This window comes from Silene latifolia, chromosome 10 (genome assembly GCF_048544455.1).
Source record: "Silene latifolia isolate original U9 population chromosome 10, ASM4854445v1, whole genome shotgun sequence".
Lineage (NCBI taxonomy): Eukaryota > Viridiplantae > Streptophyta > Magnoliopsida > Caryophyllales > Caryophyllaceae > Silene > Silene latifolia.
In genome coordinates this window covers 70,872,987-70,887,171 of record NC_133535.1, presented here as the reverse complement: position 1 = coordinate 70,887,171, position 14,185 = coordinate 70,872,987, and the positions used below count along the sequence as shown (strand labels likewise).

General features: G+C 35.6%; 1 protein-coding gene and 1 non-coding gene across 3 annotated transcripts; both read left to right on the top strand.

Annotated features, from left to right (window-relative positions):
* Positions 1–2,325: 2,325 nt before the first annotated feature.
* LOC141610201 (small nucleolar RNA R71) lies at positions 2,326–2,432 on the top strand. The gene has a single exon (XR_012528095.1). It is a non-coding gene; the product is annotated as a small nucleolar RNA R71 (small nucleolar RNA).
* Positions 2,433–6,808: 4,376 nt separating this feature from the next.
* LOC141605672 (26S proteasome non-ATPase regulatory subunit 12 homolog A-like) lies at positions 6,809–13,079 on the top strand. 2 transcript variants are annotated; one of them, XM_074424546.1, is made up of 12 exons: positions 6,809–7,258; positions 7,369–7,405; positions 7,842–8,027; positions 9,595–9,702; positions 9,808–9,912; positions 10,030–10,086; positions 10,237–10,430; positions 11,262–11,361; positions 11,441–11,553; positions 11,665–11,818; positions 11,906–11,983; positions 12,534–13,079. In XM_074424546.1, the coding sequence occupies exons 2-12, from the start codon at positions 7,400–7,402 to the stop codon at positions 12,750–12,752; spliced, it is 1,320 nt and encodes a 439-aa protein (XP_074280647.1). In that variant the 5' UTR covers positions 6,809–7,258; positions 7,369–7,399; the 3' UTR covers positions 12,753–13,079. The 2 variants fall into 2 exon arrangements, with proteins under 2 accessions (XP_074280647.1, XP_074280646.1); XM_074424545.1 differs by having other exon boundaries at positions 7,066–7,258; positions 7,349–7,405.
* Positions 13,080–14,185: the final 1,106 nt, after the last annotated feature.

Here is a 14,185-nt window from a genome sequence, read left to right as displayed (position 1 = left end):
CCACACTAAGCTAAAGCACTACACATCAATTGAAATCATTAGTCCCTCCCTCACTTCTCTCAAAAATGATAATTATCTTGATCAAGGCATAAAAATCCAAAAATGACAAAAATGCAATATGAGAATTAAAATGCGAGTTAGGGAGTTAGAAATATTTACAAATGGTGGTTTAGGGAGGACTCCACCAAACTCTCATCCTTAGTGAGATGTCATGGGGGCATGTTCAAGGTGTTGTTGATGTTGCTCAACACCTTGAAGAAGTAATCAAAAGCTTGTTCATTGTCATGATAAAGATATTCAATAGATCTTTGCCCTTGTTGTCGGTCTTGATCAATAGCATTACCATTATAGGAATTAAAAATACCTTCAAACTCATCGTCCCAAAGACCACAAACTTCATCTACTTGATCACTAAAGATCTCTTGAGTTGATAGAGACAATTCTCCCATTTTCTTGTCTTGGCCAATGAGGCCATCTTCTTCATTGCTTGACTTTGGTGAGCTTTTCAAGCTCTCTTTGTTACAATTCACTTGCTCTTTGAATGCAGCATCTTCAATTTTCTTCTTCCATTAGAGTTCCGACTTCTTCCTATCATCCTTCCGGCTATACTGATCAATCATAAAACATGGTTCATGCAAACGGGAAGCTCTCATGGTCTTGTCAAGATTGAAAGTTATACTCTCATCTCCCACTTCTAGAGTGAGCTCTCCATGTTTCACATCAATCACCGCACCCGCGGTGTGTAAGAAAGGTATTCCTAGAATGATTGGAATGTTGGAGTCTTCTTCCATATCAATAATGACAAAGTCCACCGGGATGAAAAATTTCCCAATTCGTACGGGAACATCTTCCCATATCCCTAATGGTGTCTTCGTCGATCTATCGGCCATTTGGAGTGTGATATTGGTGCATTTAAGCTCTCCCATCCCCAACCTTTTACTCACCGAGTACGACATAACACTCACACTAGCCCCTAGATCACATAAGGCTTTGTTGATCGTGGTGTTGCCAATGGTACACGGTATTGAGAAGCTTCCCGGATCCTTGAGTTTTGGAGGTGAACTCCCTTGAAGTATTGCACTACTCACCTTAGTGAAGGCGATAGTCTCAAGCTTCCGGATCGACTTCTTCTTTGTGAGGATGTCTTTCATGTATTTCGCATAGGCCGGCACGTGATTGATTAATTCCGTGAAAGGAATTGAGACTTCCAAATTCTTCACAATTTCCATAAATTTTCCAAGTTGGTCATCAAATTTGGGCTTGGCTTGACGACTTGGAAAAGGAAGTCTAATCACAATGGGCTCATTCTCCTTGACCTTGTCTTCATTTTTATTTGAAATTTTTTCTTTTGATGGTTCTCCATCCTTGGAGTTTTGCACAATTTCTTCTATGTCACTAGCTTCCACAACTTCATCCTCAACTTGCTTCTTCGGTGCTTCATACCTTGTACCACTTCTCAAGTGAATGGCACTAACCGTTTCATGTCTTGGGGGATTACTTTGAGGTGGTAATTGCCCCTTTTGTCTTTGTGAGCTTGAAGATGCTAGTTGAGTCAATTGGGTTTCCAACATTTTGGTGTGAGCTAGGATGTTGTTGATGGTGGTTTCCATTGCTTGACTATCCTTTTGCATTTGAGTGAAAAACTCTTGTTGATTCTTTTGCATTTGAAGGACCGCTTTTTGAACATCAAAACCTTGGTCATTTTGTTGATTGTATGGAGATTGATTTTGGTAACCTTGGTTTTGGTTGTAAAAGGGTCTTTGATTTTGGTTTCTCATGGGAGGTAGGGTGTATGTTGTTTGAGGGTTTTGAACATTTTGGCTTTTGTATGAGAGATTTGGATGGAATTTGGTGTTTTCATTGTAATAGTTTGAATAAGGGGTACCACTCTTGTATGCTTGGAAAGCATTCACTTGTTCATTTGTTCCCCTACATTCACTTGGGTCATGTCCCAAAGTTCCACAATTCTCACATATCCCACTTGGGATTGATGAAAATGCCGTCATGGCATTAACATGATGTTTTGGTGATTTTGAGGCTTCTTCAAGTCTAGCCATAGCTTTTTCAAACTTCAAATTGATGGTATCAATGTGAGCACTAAGTTGAGCACCCAATTGAGTAACGGAGTCCACTTCATGCTTTCCTCCTCTAGTAGCCTTGCGAGGTCTACTATATTGTGAGTTATGGACCGCCATTTCCTCAATTTTGTTCCAAGTTTGATTGTCATCAACTTCGGTGAACATTCCATTTGATCCCATGTTGAGAATGTTTCTTGAATCTTCATATAGACCGTTCCAAAATTGTTGTACCAAGAACCACTCGCTAAGTCCATGGTGAGGACATGAGCGACAAATTCCTTTGAACCGCTCCCAAGCTTTATACAAAGATTCTTCATCCCTTTGCTTAAAACCCGTAATTTGAGCTCTTAGCATGTTAGTCTTTTCCGGTGGATAAAACTTTTTGTAGAAAGGTAGAGCCAACTTTTTCCAAGAATCAATTCCGAGAGTGGCCTTATCAAGGCCCTTCAACCATTGTTTCACGGTGCCAATTAGAAAAAAGGAAATAAGACCCATCGAATTTGATCTTGAGTTACACCGGTTTGAGAAATCGCATCACAATAGTCACAAAAGGTCTCCATATGAGAGTGAGGGTCTTCACTATGCATCCCCCCAAATTGGCTTCTTTCGACTAATTGGATAAATGCGGATTTGCCAATGAAATTTCCGGTTAGATGTTGTGGTGTGGCAGTACCATTGGGTAGGTTCTCCTCGATGGGTACAAAATGTGATGAAAACTTAGGCATTGTGGGTTGATTTTGTGTTGTATTTTGTGTTGGGTTCTCCTCACCTTCTCTTGCAAAAGGGTTGATGAACTCAGTAGTTGGTTGAATATCTACAACCTCACCAATACCTCTCAAATTTCTCCTAGCAAGTCTTCTATTGGTTGTCAAAGTTCTTTCAATTTCACGATCAAAGGGTAACAAGTCACCTTGTGACCTTCTAGACATGCAAAATATCAAACAACTCGAAAACAATTAGAACAAACGTTGAGGAGTTTTACTTCCCCAAGGCAAAGAAAGACATAACTAATAACAATATAAGAAAATCTAAATCAAGTTAACACCGTCCCCGGCAACGGCGCCATATTTGGTTCGGACTAAATCTTTTCGGTAACTTGTCGTTAGGAGCACCTAGACTAAAACACAATTTATATCTTCACAAACAACTCTACCATTAGTAAAGAGGCAAGTAAAGGTCGGATCCCAAGGGACGGGAATTGAGATGAGATTTCTATTGCAACTAGTGGTGTCTTAGGGGTGTCACAATTTGGGTTGATGTAGAAGGTCACTAAACTAAATAACAATGAAGGTAAACAAGCAAGATGAATTAAAAGGGTTATAAACAATTGATAAAAGGCACTAGGGTATCACGGGGTCATAGGGGATACATGGAAATTGATCATACAAACATGTTCTCAAATTATAAGCAAGCAATTATTGTTGTGATGGATTGAGTTGGGTTATATCTTACAATCCTAGGAAAGTTTGGGTCCCGGAGCTGAATCGATTAGATTGTACAACACCTACAAGTCGACTTAGTCTTCCCTACTCAACAACATGCATGGTCTAATGAGACTCGAGTTGGTTTATGTCTTACAAGTCTCATTGAAAAGATAGGTGATGGGTAAAAAATGCAAGGATTCATAGGCTCGCATTTCATCAAACATAACATGTGCATGAGTTGAGATCAAAACAAGCAAGCAAATAAACCATGAAAGCATATTAATTTAAGCATGAATCACTCCCCATGTTGGTTTCCCCTAATTACCCATTAACCCTAGCTAAGGAACTACTCACTCATTATCATGTTGAACATGCTAGCAAGGTTGTCAATCATACCAACAAAGTGAAACATGATTGATAAATGAAAGTAATTAGCAATAATTAAAAAGGGATTAAGAGAATTATACCTACTAATGATTTCAATAATAAAGCAAAGAATAAAAGAAGTACTTGATGCTTGATTGAGAGGTTGTCAATCTCCCAATAATAACCCAAATAATCTTCAATTACCCAAAATAAAGGATGAACAAAAGAGAGATTAAGGAAATAAAACTTGTATTAAAACTTAATTAATTGTTGATTACAATATTAAAGAGAGATTTGATTGAAGAACATGCTCTTCTAATTAGACTAATGGGGTATTTATAGTGGGGATTAGGTGTAGGAATTAGGGTTAACTAAGGGCTTAAATGACGATTAAGTCCCTACTTAAGGAAACGCCGGTATTTTTGGAAGGATGGACATCTTTTCTGAAGCTTGAAGAAACGAAATTGTCTGCCTGGGAATCCGTGCGTCTTTAGCACGGGACGGCCGGATTCGTGGGTCTCTGCCCGGGCGTCTTGGGGAGAAGACGAGTGTCTTCGGGGTTCTTTGCCGGGCGTCTTGGAGTGAAGACGCACGGATTGTGAAGGTGGAGGACGGGCGTCTTCAGGACAATCCGCACGGACGGATCGGGACGATCTCATTTCTTCTTCTTTTCTTCCCTTTTCTTCATAAAATCCTTGGGGATTTCCTCGGGGATGCAAGGATCTTTTCTCATCATTGCCCATCTACTATAGTATGTACAAAGGCCTTCTAATCTTGTCTCTCCTTGATGCTTGGTCATTGAATTCAATCAATTTAGTCTCGTTTTGCCATGAAAATGCAAGGTTTGCACTCCTTTCCTACCAAGGACACAAAACCTCAAAGAATATGCAAAACAAAGAACTAAAGACAATAAATGACCCAAATATGCACTAAAAAGTATGGGAACAAGGCTAATTTGGGGACTAAATATGCTCTAATTATGGTCACATCAACAATATTATTTTACCTATGCATTTTTATATACAAAATAACACAAGTGATATGTACATGACTTATTTTAAAACTTAAGACGGATATTACCTTTTTAAGAGAGACTTACCGATACGACCTATTCTCATGATAAATGATCATAAGATTGCTTCACATAAACATAGGTGCATTGACTAATCTCTTCAGTACATCCCATTAAAACTTGCCACGCAAAATAAATCAAAGCAAACAATTCGACTTTTCACTGAAATAGATACATGATTAGAGATCTAAAATAACTCAAAAAATTAGATAGTAAACACAAATACGTATACACATTATACACTAATGGGGGAAGGGGAGGTTTGAAATTAAATGGTGAGAATCATAAAATTACGTATAAAATCTTAGGTCATCAATCATACGATGTTGTAACTAACCATTATAAAATTATGAAGTCGTATTCTGATATTTTTAGTATGAAAATAGGGACATATATACCCGGTTAACTTGTATCCTACTGTTATTAAAATTGCTCCCTCTACATAGTATTTGATTTAGTCTCAATTACAAAACGTAGAGTACTTTTAATGATAAAATTGTATAATAACAATTATGTGTAAAATATAATTTAAATTAGATACTTATCTTTTTATAATTTTTGCTTACTGATTTAAGTAGATAACTTTTCAATTGTTTACAATTAAGTACTAATATATTTATCTTATCTTATTTTAATATTTTATAACTTAAATAATTCACAAAACTTAAACCAATAATAATTCACAAAACTTGAATCAATAATATCGTTCCAAAAGTTCCTCTTTTAAGTATACTAGTATTGGTGCCCGGCTTCGCCCGGGCTACCTCTACTTACCATTAATTTTTTTTATTAAATAAAATTACTTAAAGTTGCATAACACATAAATTTATCATTAATATATTTTTTTATAACATATCCTAAAATTACGATGAAATAAATTTTGAGACAAATTCACTACTCCCGCTATTAATATTTTACTCTTATTAATGAAACAATAGTAATAACATTTCACTACTTGCCCGTAATCATTGTTACTTTCACTACTCCCGCCGTAATTATTGTTACTGTCACTACTGCCGCATTAATATTGATAATTTCACTACTCCCGCCGTAATTATTGTTACTTTCACTAATGTCGCATTAATATTGATTATTTCACTACTCCCGTTGTTGTTTCTACAGCTCTCACTAATCTCGTTGATAATATTGTTACTCTTACTATTCAAATGAGTGATTACTATCATATAACAATATCCAATGTTACTACAATTCTTTTCTTTACTGACGAAATTACTTTTACTACTTAGGCATGCAATTTTAACAGGATTATATATTTATATAAATATATTACATATATTCATTAAATCAAATCGAAAAAATTATGCAATATTATAAATTGTGGAATCTAACTTGAATTATTTATAACCTACTTATTATATTTTTATATGTTAAATAAATTAACATCTCTATACATCTAATAAACTATAAAGTTTAATAAAATTCTATAGATTTTAAATTTAATATATAATTTTATGATGATAATAATTAATACCATAAGTGTGCATGTTTATACTAATTAATTATTTTATTTTTAGGAAATTGACCATCTTCTAGTCTTCTATAAATATTTAGGAAAATTATCAGGCATCTTCTTTCTTTTAGTCTCCTTGAAATTGACCATCTTAATTAATTATTTTATTTTAAGAAAATTCACCATATTTAGGAAAATTAGCAAGCTTCTATATAATTTAATTTTAACCCAAACTATATAATATTGGCATTGAGATCCCTTAATTGGGTCCATCACACAGTACTATTGATTTAAAACTATATAGTATAATTAATTTGTATAAATTTCTTTAATTACATTGAAATCCCTTGATTTCTGGATTTAATATATATTATTGATACTAGATAGATATAAAAGTACTAAAATCGTAAAACAAAATATTTTATATCTGATAAATTGTATTAAAATTGATTTTAATATAAGAGTTGGTGAAAATTTAGAAAATAGGGTTAAATTTTACTTTTTTTTTTTTTTTTTTGAAATCGGTTAAATTTTACTTTTGGTGAAACATAAAGAGGTTTAATTGCTCCAAATGAAATTTATAGGGCTTAATTTTACAATTGAACAAAGTTAAGAGGCTTAATTACTACTTCCACGTTTTTTTATTTCTTGTGCAAAAAGAAAGGGTAGAATATAATGACGCTTTTTTATTTCTTGTGCAAAACGAAAGAGTAGAATATAATGGTTAGGAGGGACTAGGGAGTAAGTATTTGAGATTTCATCGACAATCTTCTCTTCCCGCAAAACCGCCTTACTCTTTATTCTGTAGCCGTTCCTTCCTCCTCCGTCGTTTCGTGTTTTCATCGGAGTAAGTTTATCAAATTTCAATTAAATCGTTATCTTTTAGATCAGCAATGTTATTGCTATTTCAATTAATTGTTTAATTTCAATATATCAGGTCGATTCTTTGCTTGTCAGGTACTCAACTAAATTCTTCACTGAAGCAGCCATGGCGGTGAGTTTCCCTAGATCTTACTTTCATTTTCAAATTGTTTAAACTTAATTGCCTTTTGTGTCAAGGATTAAGGATCTGCCTTTATGTATTTGGCCTATTAAATAATTGTTTGAATATATTTTATATTGTTAATTATTCGAATGATTGTTTTATCTTTTTGTAATTCGAAGCGTAATACATTTCGTTTCTGTGCACAATTTTTTCTAGTTTGTCAGGGTTTTGGGGTTGATTCGAAGCGTAGTACACTTCGTTTCTGCCCACAATTTTCTATCTTTTCTCGGGGTGTTGGGATTTGATTGATTGGTATCAATGTGAAAGAATTAAGTAAGTGGTTAGAAGAAACTTGCTTATTGTCCATTGAGTGACGTTCTTTTGTAATAACTACTCATCTTCAGTAAGGGGTTTACGCCTTACGGTACTTGCTTATTGTCCACAGGAAATTCTTGAAGCACAAGTAGAAGCACTTTTGAATGTAGAGAAGCAAATGAGGAATGCTAATGAAGTTGCTGAAACCAAAAAGGCTGTGTGTAACATTCTTAGCCTTTGCTTTGAAGCTCGTGCCTGGAAGATGTTGAATGATCAAATTGTTTTGTTGTCGAAGCGTCGAGGTCAACTCAAACAGGTATTCACTGCTGATTGTTTTTGTCACATATACTTATTTGGAAAGGTAGTTACTTTTGGAGCCCTCCATTGACATAATTTATTTTCCGATTTGATGAGAATTTAGGTGCCCTTGTCAACTTTCTGTTTAGCAATGGTTCAAACACTTCAAATTTCAAACCTTCTATGATTCTTCCAATTTGAAACTGATATCTTAGATTCATTTGTTAAGGAAATTACAGACCTTTTATTTAAGATCATATTTGGTATTGAGTAGATTAGTATCAGCACCAACAAATTATAAATGACAAATTTCATTGTCGGGTTTGACTATAACATTTCAAGTAGCATATTTAGTAGAAGTGTTTGGTAATTAGTAGTTTTAGATTAGTAGATTCTTCTATCTTGTGAATATAGTGGGTAGTTGGTGGGTGTGTTAGTGGGTAGGCTCTTTAATGTCAAGTAAAATGGCATTGGTGAAGGGTTAATAAGGGTAGTTTAGGTACTTAAATCAGTTTGTGAGTGGGTTTGTGATAATAATAGAATTATTCTTGTAGTAAATAGAAAGTGGGACCATAAATTGTAGTGGTAAATTTTGAAAATTATCTAGGGTATTTGTCCTTTCTCAACGCAAAATTTTACTAAAATTTAGAATTGTATAGAAATGGTTGAAAATGAGGGGAGTATTTCAATACACTATTTACCACACTCTCAAATTAGTAGATTTGTTAGTCAAACATTCTTGTTGTATCCAACTTTACCACTCCTCACTCTCTCTTCACCATCTTGCCATCACCAAACAACACCACTCTTGTCATATTTACATCACCCCAGCCGCTTTCAATGCACATAAATGAATCCACCTTCCCTAGTCCCCTTTCCCATCGTGCTCGACCACCGGACCTCGCCCCATTGAACTCGTAGATCTTCACGCAGATCTCCTCCTTGTCTTCGTACATCACCACTTTTACTATTGGGTGGCGGTGAGGTGGAGTTTAAGGCAGATATGAATGTCACGGTGTCACCTATGCCTTTGAGTTTTTTTTTGGGTGGGTCAGCTATGTTAATATCTAGGCTCGGTGGTGGTGTCTGGGAGGTTTTTGGGCTGATCGCCATGGATGTTGGAGGATCTTCAGGCTCTCCGATGGTGGTTGGGTGATGTTGGGGTGGTCAGTTGTTATTTGGTGATGGTGGTGGCTGTGGTGGTTTAAGGGTCGTTGGCAGGTTGGTAATGAGGGCGGTTAGATGTCGTAGTTGAGATGGAGGTTACCAGGGTACAAGATCTTTTAATGAGCAACGGTATACAGTTCTAACTTCTAAGAAAATAATTGGGCCAGGAAGTTGTTAAATGGCGTTAAATGTCTCAATAATGAAAATGTGTGTTTTTGATGAACAAAGGGACTACAATTCTGTGTGTGCATATTTTAAAACTTCTCAGGGCAACTTAAGTGGTGGAAATGATTTTTAATATTATCCATTTGAGTTGTATCTGATTAATTGATTGTCTTTTGCATTATCCTTCCATGAAATTTGTATGATATTATTTGTTGCTTTTCCACTTATCTAAAGCAGAACTCTGTTCTTACCAGGCTGTGACAGCTATTGTGCAGCAGGCAATGCAGTACATAGACCAAACGCCCGATCTAGAGACTCGCATAGAGCTTATTAAGACTCTTAACACTGTATCAGCGGGGAAGGTAAAATATGTTCGCTTAGGGATAGATATATGTTCATACTCATAGTTCCAAATGTTTACAGATAGTCTCGGAGTATGGTTTATACCGTCTTTGTATTTTGTGCAGATATATGTTGAAATAGAAAGAGCAAGATTGATTAAGAGCCTTGCTAAGATCAAGGAGGAACAAGGGCTTATTGATGAGGCTGCTGAGTTAATGCAAGAGATAGCGGTTAGTATGGCTTTTGTATTTTTTTGGCTTGCATACATTTTTAGCAGTTTTTTTCAGCCGGATTCATTTGAACTAATGAGCTAGCTTCTTGCATTTCTATAATTTCTGATTTGGCAGGTTGAAACTTTTGGTGCTATGGCAAAAACCGAGAAAATAGCATTCATTCTTGAGCAAGTATGTTCAGCTTTTCACCAACATGACGTTTTCATACCTGTTTCCTTCACTGGAAATAAATATGTTGGGCTACTTACGAACATCCCCTTTCACCTCTTATTACTTGCTGAAAGGCTGGGTTCATATTTGAAATTAGGTTCTAATTTTCAGGTCCGTCTTTGTTTGGACCGTCAAGACTATGTCCGGGCTCAAATCCTTTCAAGAAGGATTAGTCCTCGAGCTTTTGAAGTCGATTCTTCAAAAGCAGAGCTAAAACATAAAGGTGATGCTGTAGTAGAGGTTGCCCCCGCTGATATTCCCTCTCTGCTTCAGCTAAAACGTATATATTATGAGCTGATGATTCGGTTAGTTGCATTCTGTTCTATGCATATTCCAATGTGGTCTTGTTGCCTCAGCTTTTCTTTAAGTTTGGTTTTCTGCAATTAATCTGATATGTCCAGAAGTAGGATCTATCCCGACTTGCAAAAGAAGGTTTTGTTTTTATGTCTGTATCTCTAGTTTTGTTTTCCTTATTTGATGGAGTTTCATTGAGGACGTGGAATCTGGGTTGAAGCTTCATTAAAAACGTTTTCTTGTTTTTTGGGAACTAGAGATCTAAATTTCATGCGATATGTTTATTCTTTACTCTTTGGTATTTGCTACTAGAACTCTGTATTATTAAAAAAGAGGCATTGGATTGAACCAAGGCTGATACCGTACACCATTTGATTCTGTAGATGCTTTACTTCCCTTGTTCTAAGACTTGGGGCATGTTCTTCTGAACTTTAATGCGAATTTCAAGAAAATTTAAATATAAATTTAGATTTCTTGAGAAAGATCAGAAACCTCACAATAAGGTCAAAAAAGTTGAAGAGCTATGTGCAAAAAGCTCAGAACGTATTGGTCTAGCTTAACAGATATATCTTCTAGATTAGATATGTACCCTCCTACTGGAACAAGTGTTACCCATCTGGGTGTCTTGTTGTACAGAACTCAGTGGCCGTTGGTGTTCTTTGATCGATATCCTCTGCTTGAGAGATTTGCGGCCTTACGTCATTGAAATTCTCCAGAAAGAGTCATTTGAAATTCTATATCATGATTCTTACGTGTGAATTTTATGGTCTTGGTTACTCGTGTATATTGCAATTTTTTAAACATTGGTATTCTGAGTGCTTAACAAGTTGCATGTTCTTCAGATACTACAGGCACCACAATGAGTACCTTGAAGTATGTCGATGCTACAAGGCAATCTATGGCATACCTTCTGTTAAGGAAGATCCTGGACAGTGGATTCCGGTAAATAACGGTTTCATTATTAAATTCTAGCATTATCATTTGTCTCTTTGGTAGTTCTATAATATGTCGCTGTATGCAGATCCTAAGGAAAATCTGCTGGTATTTGGCTCTTGCTCCACATGATCCGATGCAGTCAAGTCTTCTTAACTCTACTTTAGAGGATAAGAATCTTTCTGAAATTCCCAAGTTCAAGTATGTCAATATTTTGTCGATATATTTTTTTCCCCGAGGTGTGAACTTCCTTACATCTGCTTCTCTTGTGTGGTTTAATGGGTTCTCGACTTCTCGTGATATGCTGCATAGATTGCTGTTGAAACAGTTACTCACAATGGAGGTTATCCTGTGGACAACACTTTGGAACGAATTTGAGGTTGAATTTGCTAGTGAAAAGAACTTGCTTGGGGGCCCTTTAGGTGAAAAGGCTGCTGAAGATCTAAGGCAAAGGGTTATTGAACATGTTAGTAATACTATTTATTCATCTATTTCCTTTCGTTCTTTAAGAACATCAACTGTTCATTGATTGCATTTTTCATTGGTTTTGCAGAACATACTTGTGGTTTCAGAATATTACTCTAGGATCTCCTTGAAGAGATTTGCAGAATTATTGTGCCTTAGTTTACAGGTTTGTTGCCTTTATATATGAGAACTTGCGAATATAACTCTTTATCACAATCAAAGGCTGGTGACATTATTTTGTTGGACTTAACTTTTGCATTCTCTGTTGTTCAATCGAGATTTGGAATCTGTATTATATATTTAGCTAGTTTATGTCTGTATGTCTAGATTTTGGTTTCATTGATTGCATATAGGATTTTCATTTTTGGTGCCTCCTAAGTTTCATTTCTGCAAATATTAAACTAGAAAAAAGCTCATTGCAACAGCTTTATGAAGTCAAAAGATATGCAAACTTAGATGCTATCATTGCGTCTTAGAGGTTGAGTGTGATACTTCTTTGTCTATGTAAAACACTTGTCGGTTTTCATTTCGAGGTGTCTGTGAATTACACTTGAATCTTTCTTTTTGTGACCGCACATTGTTCATCATCTTGCAGTTTTTCGACATCTTATTTTTTTTTTTTGGCAGCCGACATCTTATTTTATTCCTTATATTCATGAAAAATAAAGTAGAACTACTCGTTTCCTCCTTCTGGCTTCATAATGTTATTGTCTCAGGATGCCGAGAAGCATCTATCGGATATGGTGGTTTCCAAAGCTTTGGTGGCGAAGATAGACAGGGCAACAGGAGTTGTATGCTTTCAGGTTGTCAAGGACAGCAACGCTGTCCTCAACTCTTGGTCAATGAACCTAGAGAAGCTGCTTGGCCTGGTTGAGAAGAGCTGCCATCAAATACACAAGGAGACCATAGTTCATAAAGCTGCTCTTAAAGTCTGAGCTTATGAAAGGTTCTCGAAAGTTCATCCATGAGTCTTTCTTAGATCCCGTTTACAAGAAGGAAATCAGAGACGGACTCAATCTTTCCCATTCAAAATGCATCTATCAATGTTTGTTATGGAGAAATAGTTTAACCTGTTTCAGCTGCATTTTGAACTCAACGGCCTGATTATGCACTGGCTGTTATTTTAGCCTCCTGTTATTTGCTATGTAGAATGTAACTACAACATCGATATTGTTGGTAGATGATGTGATTTGTGGAGCGATTGCTAAAAACTAGATTGTTATATCTATTTTAACATCAAGTATAACATTTATACTTCGTAAGATCTAAGCAAAACTAAACTAGACTTGATTAAAGGGTAGCAAACCAGAAGTTAGGGTTGAACCCAAAAGAAGACGAATAATCTAAAACAAATCTAAACTATTGCTAATAACTAGACTTGATTAAAGGGTAGCATCGATATTGTTGGTAGATGTGATTTTGAGCAAGTAGGAGGATGAAATTTCTGCTAAGTAAACATTTTTTACCAACAAAATTTGGAACATAGAACCAATTAGACTTGGGTCACTCGGATATTTTGGGTTTCATGTTTGATTTTGTTAGACTACAATATTTTGAGGATTGCTATCTATTTTCCCCCCTCTTACCTTCTCTCTCACCTTCTCCCTTTACTCACAATCGGTTAAATTAAAATATATTGTGTGGAGTCGGATGACAAAAGGATAAGGCAAAGTATATTACTCCCTCCTATTCATTTTAACTCTCCCCTTTCAAAAGGGCACGCAAATTAAGGGGAGAGTTATTTTATTGTAAATTATTGTAGTGATGTAAGGTAATTGGAGAGAGAGAATGTATTATTGTGGGGTAAGATGATTAAAATAAGTATTGTTGTGGGGTAAGGTGATTAAAATAAGATAAAGTATGAGTATTGTGGGGTATTGTTGTGGGGTAAAGTGATTAAAATAAGTATAAAACTTTACTAAATAAGGAAAGGGGAAGAGTTATATGAATAAATGAAAAAGAAAATGGGAGAGTTAAAATGAATAGGAGGGAGTATATTTTACACTTTTTCTTTTTGTCGCCCGAAAATTACTAAAATCGCCCGACTAAAAGTCGATATTACCCTTAATTCAATAATTCCCTTCATCACCAGAACTACACCATCATTTTCCAGTTAACTGTCTTACATCCAAACTCTCCCTTCCCTCTCTAACATCTAAATCACGGGCACAAAAAATTTCATCTACAATTCTACATCTAAAATCAAGAACAATAACAATTTGCATTGACTTGATCGTAATTCCAATCTGCATTTCTCTCCAATATTACTAAATCAATTCAAGATGCTTGACAAGAATCAATGAATTGGGGCCCTTTCTACTGGATCAAGTTTACACATACGTCAAATTAAACTTTGAAACAATCATAA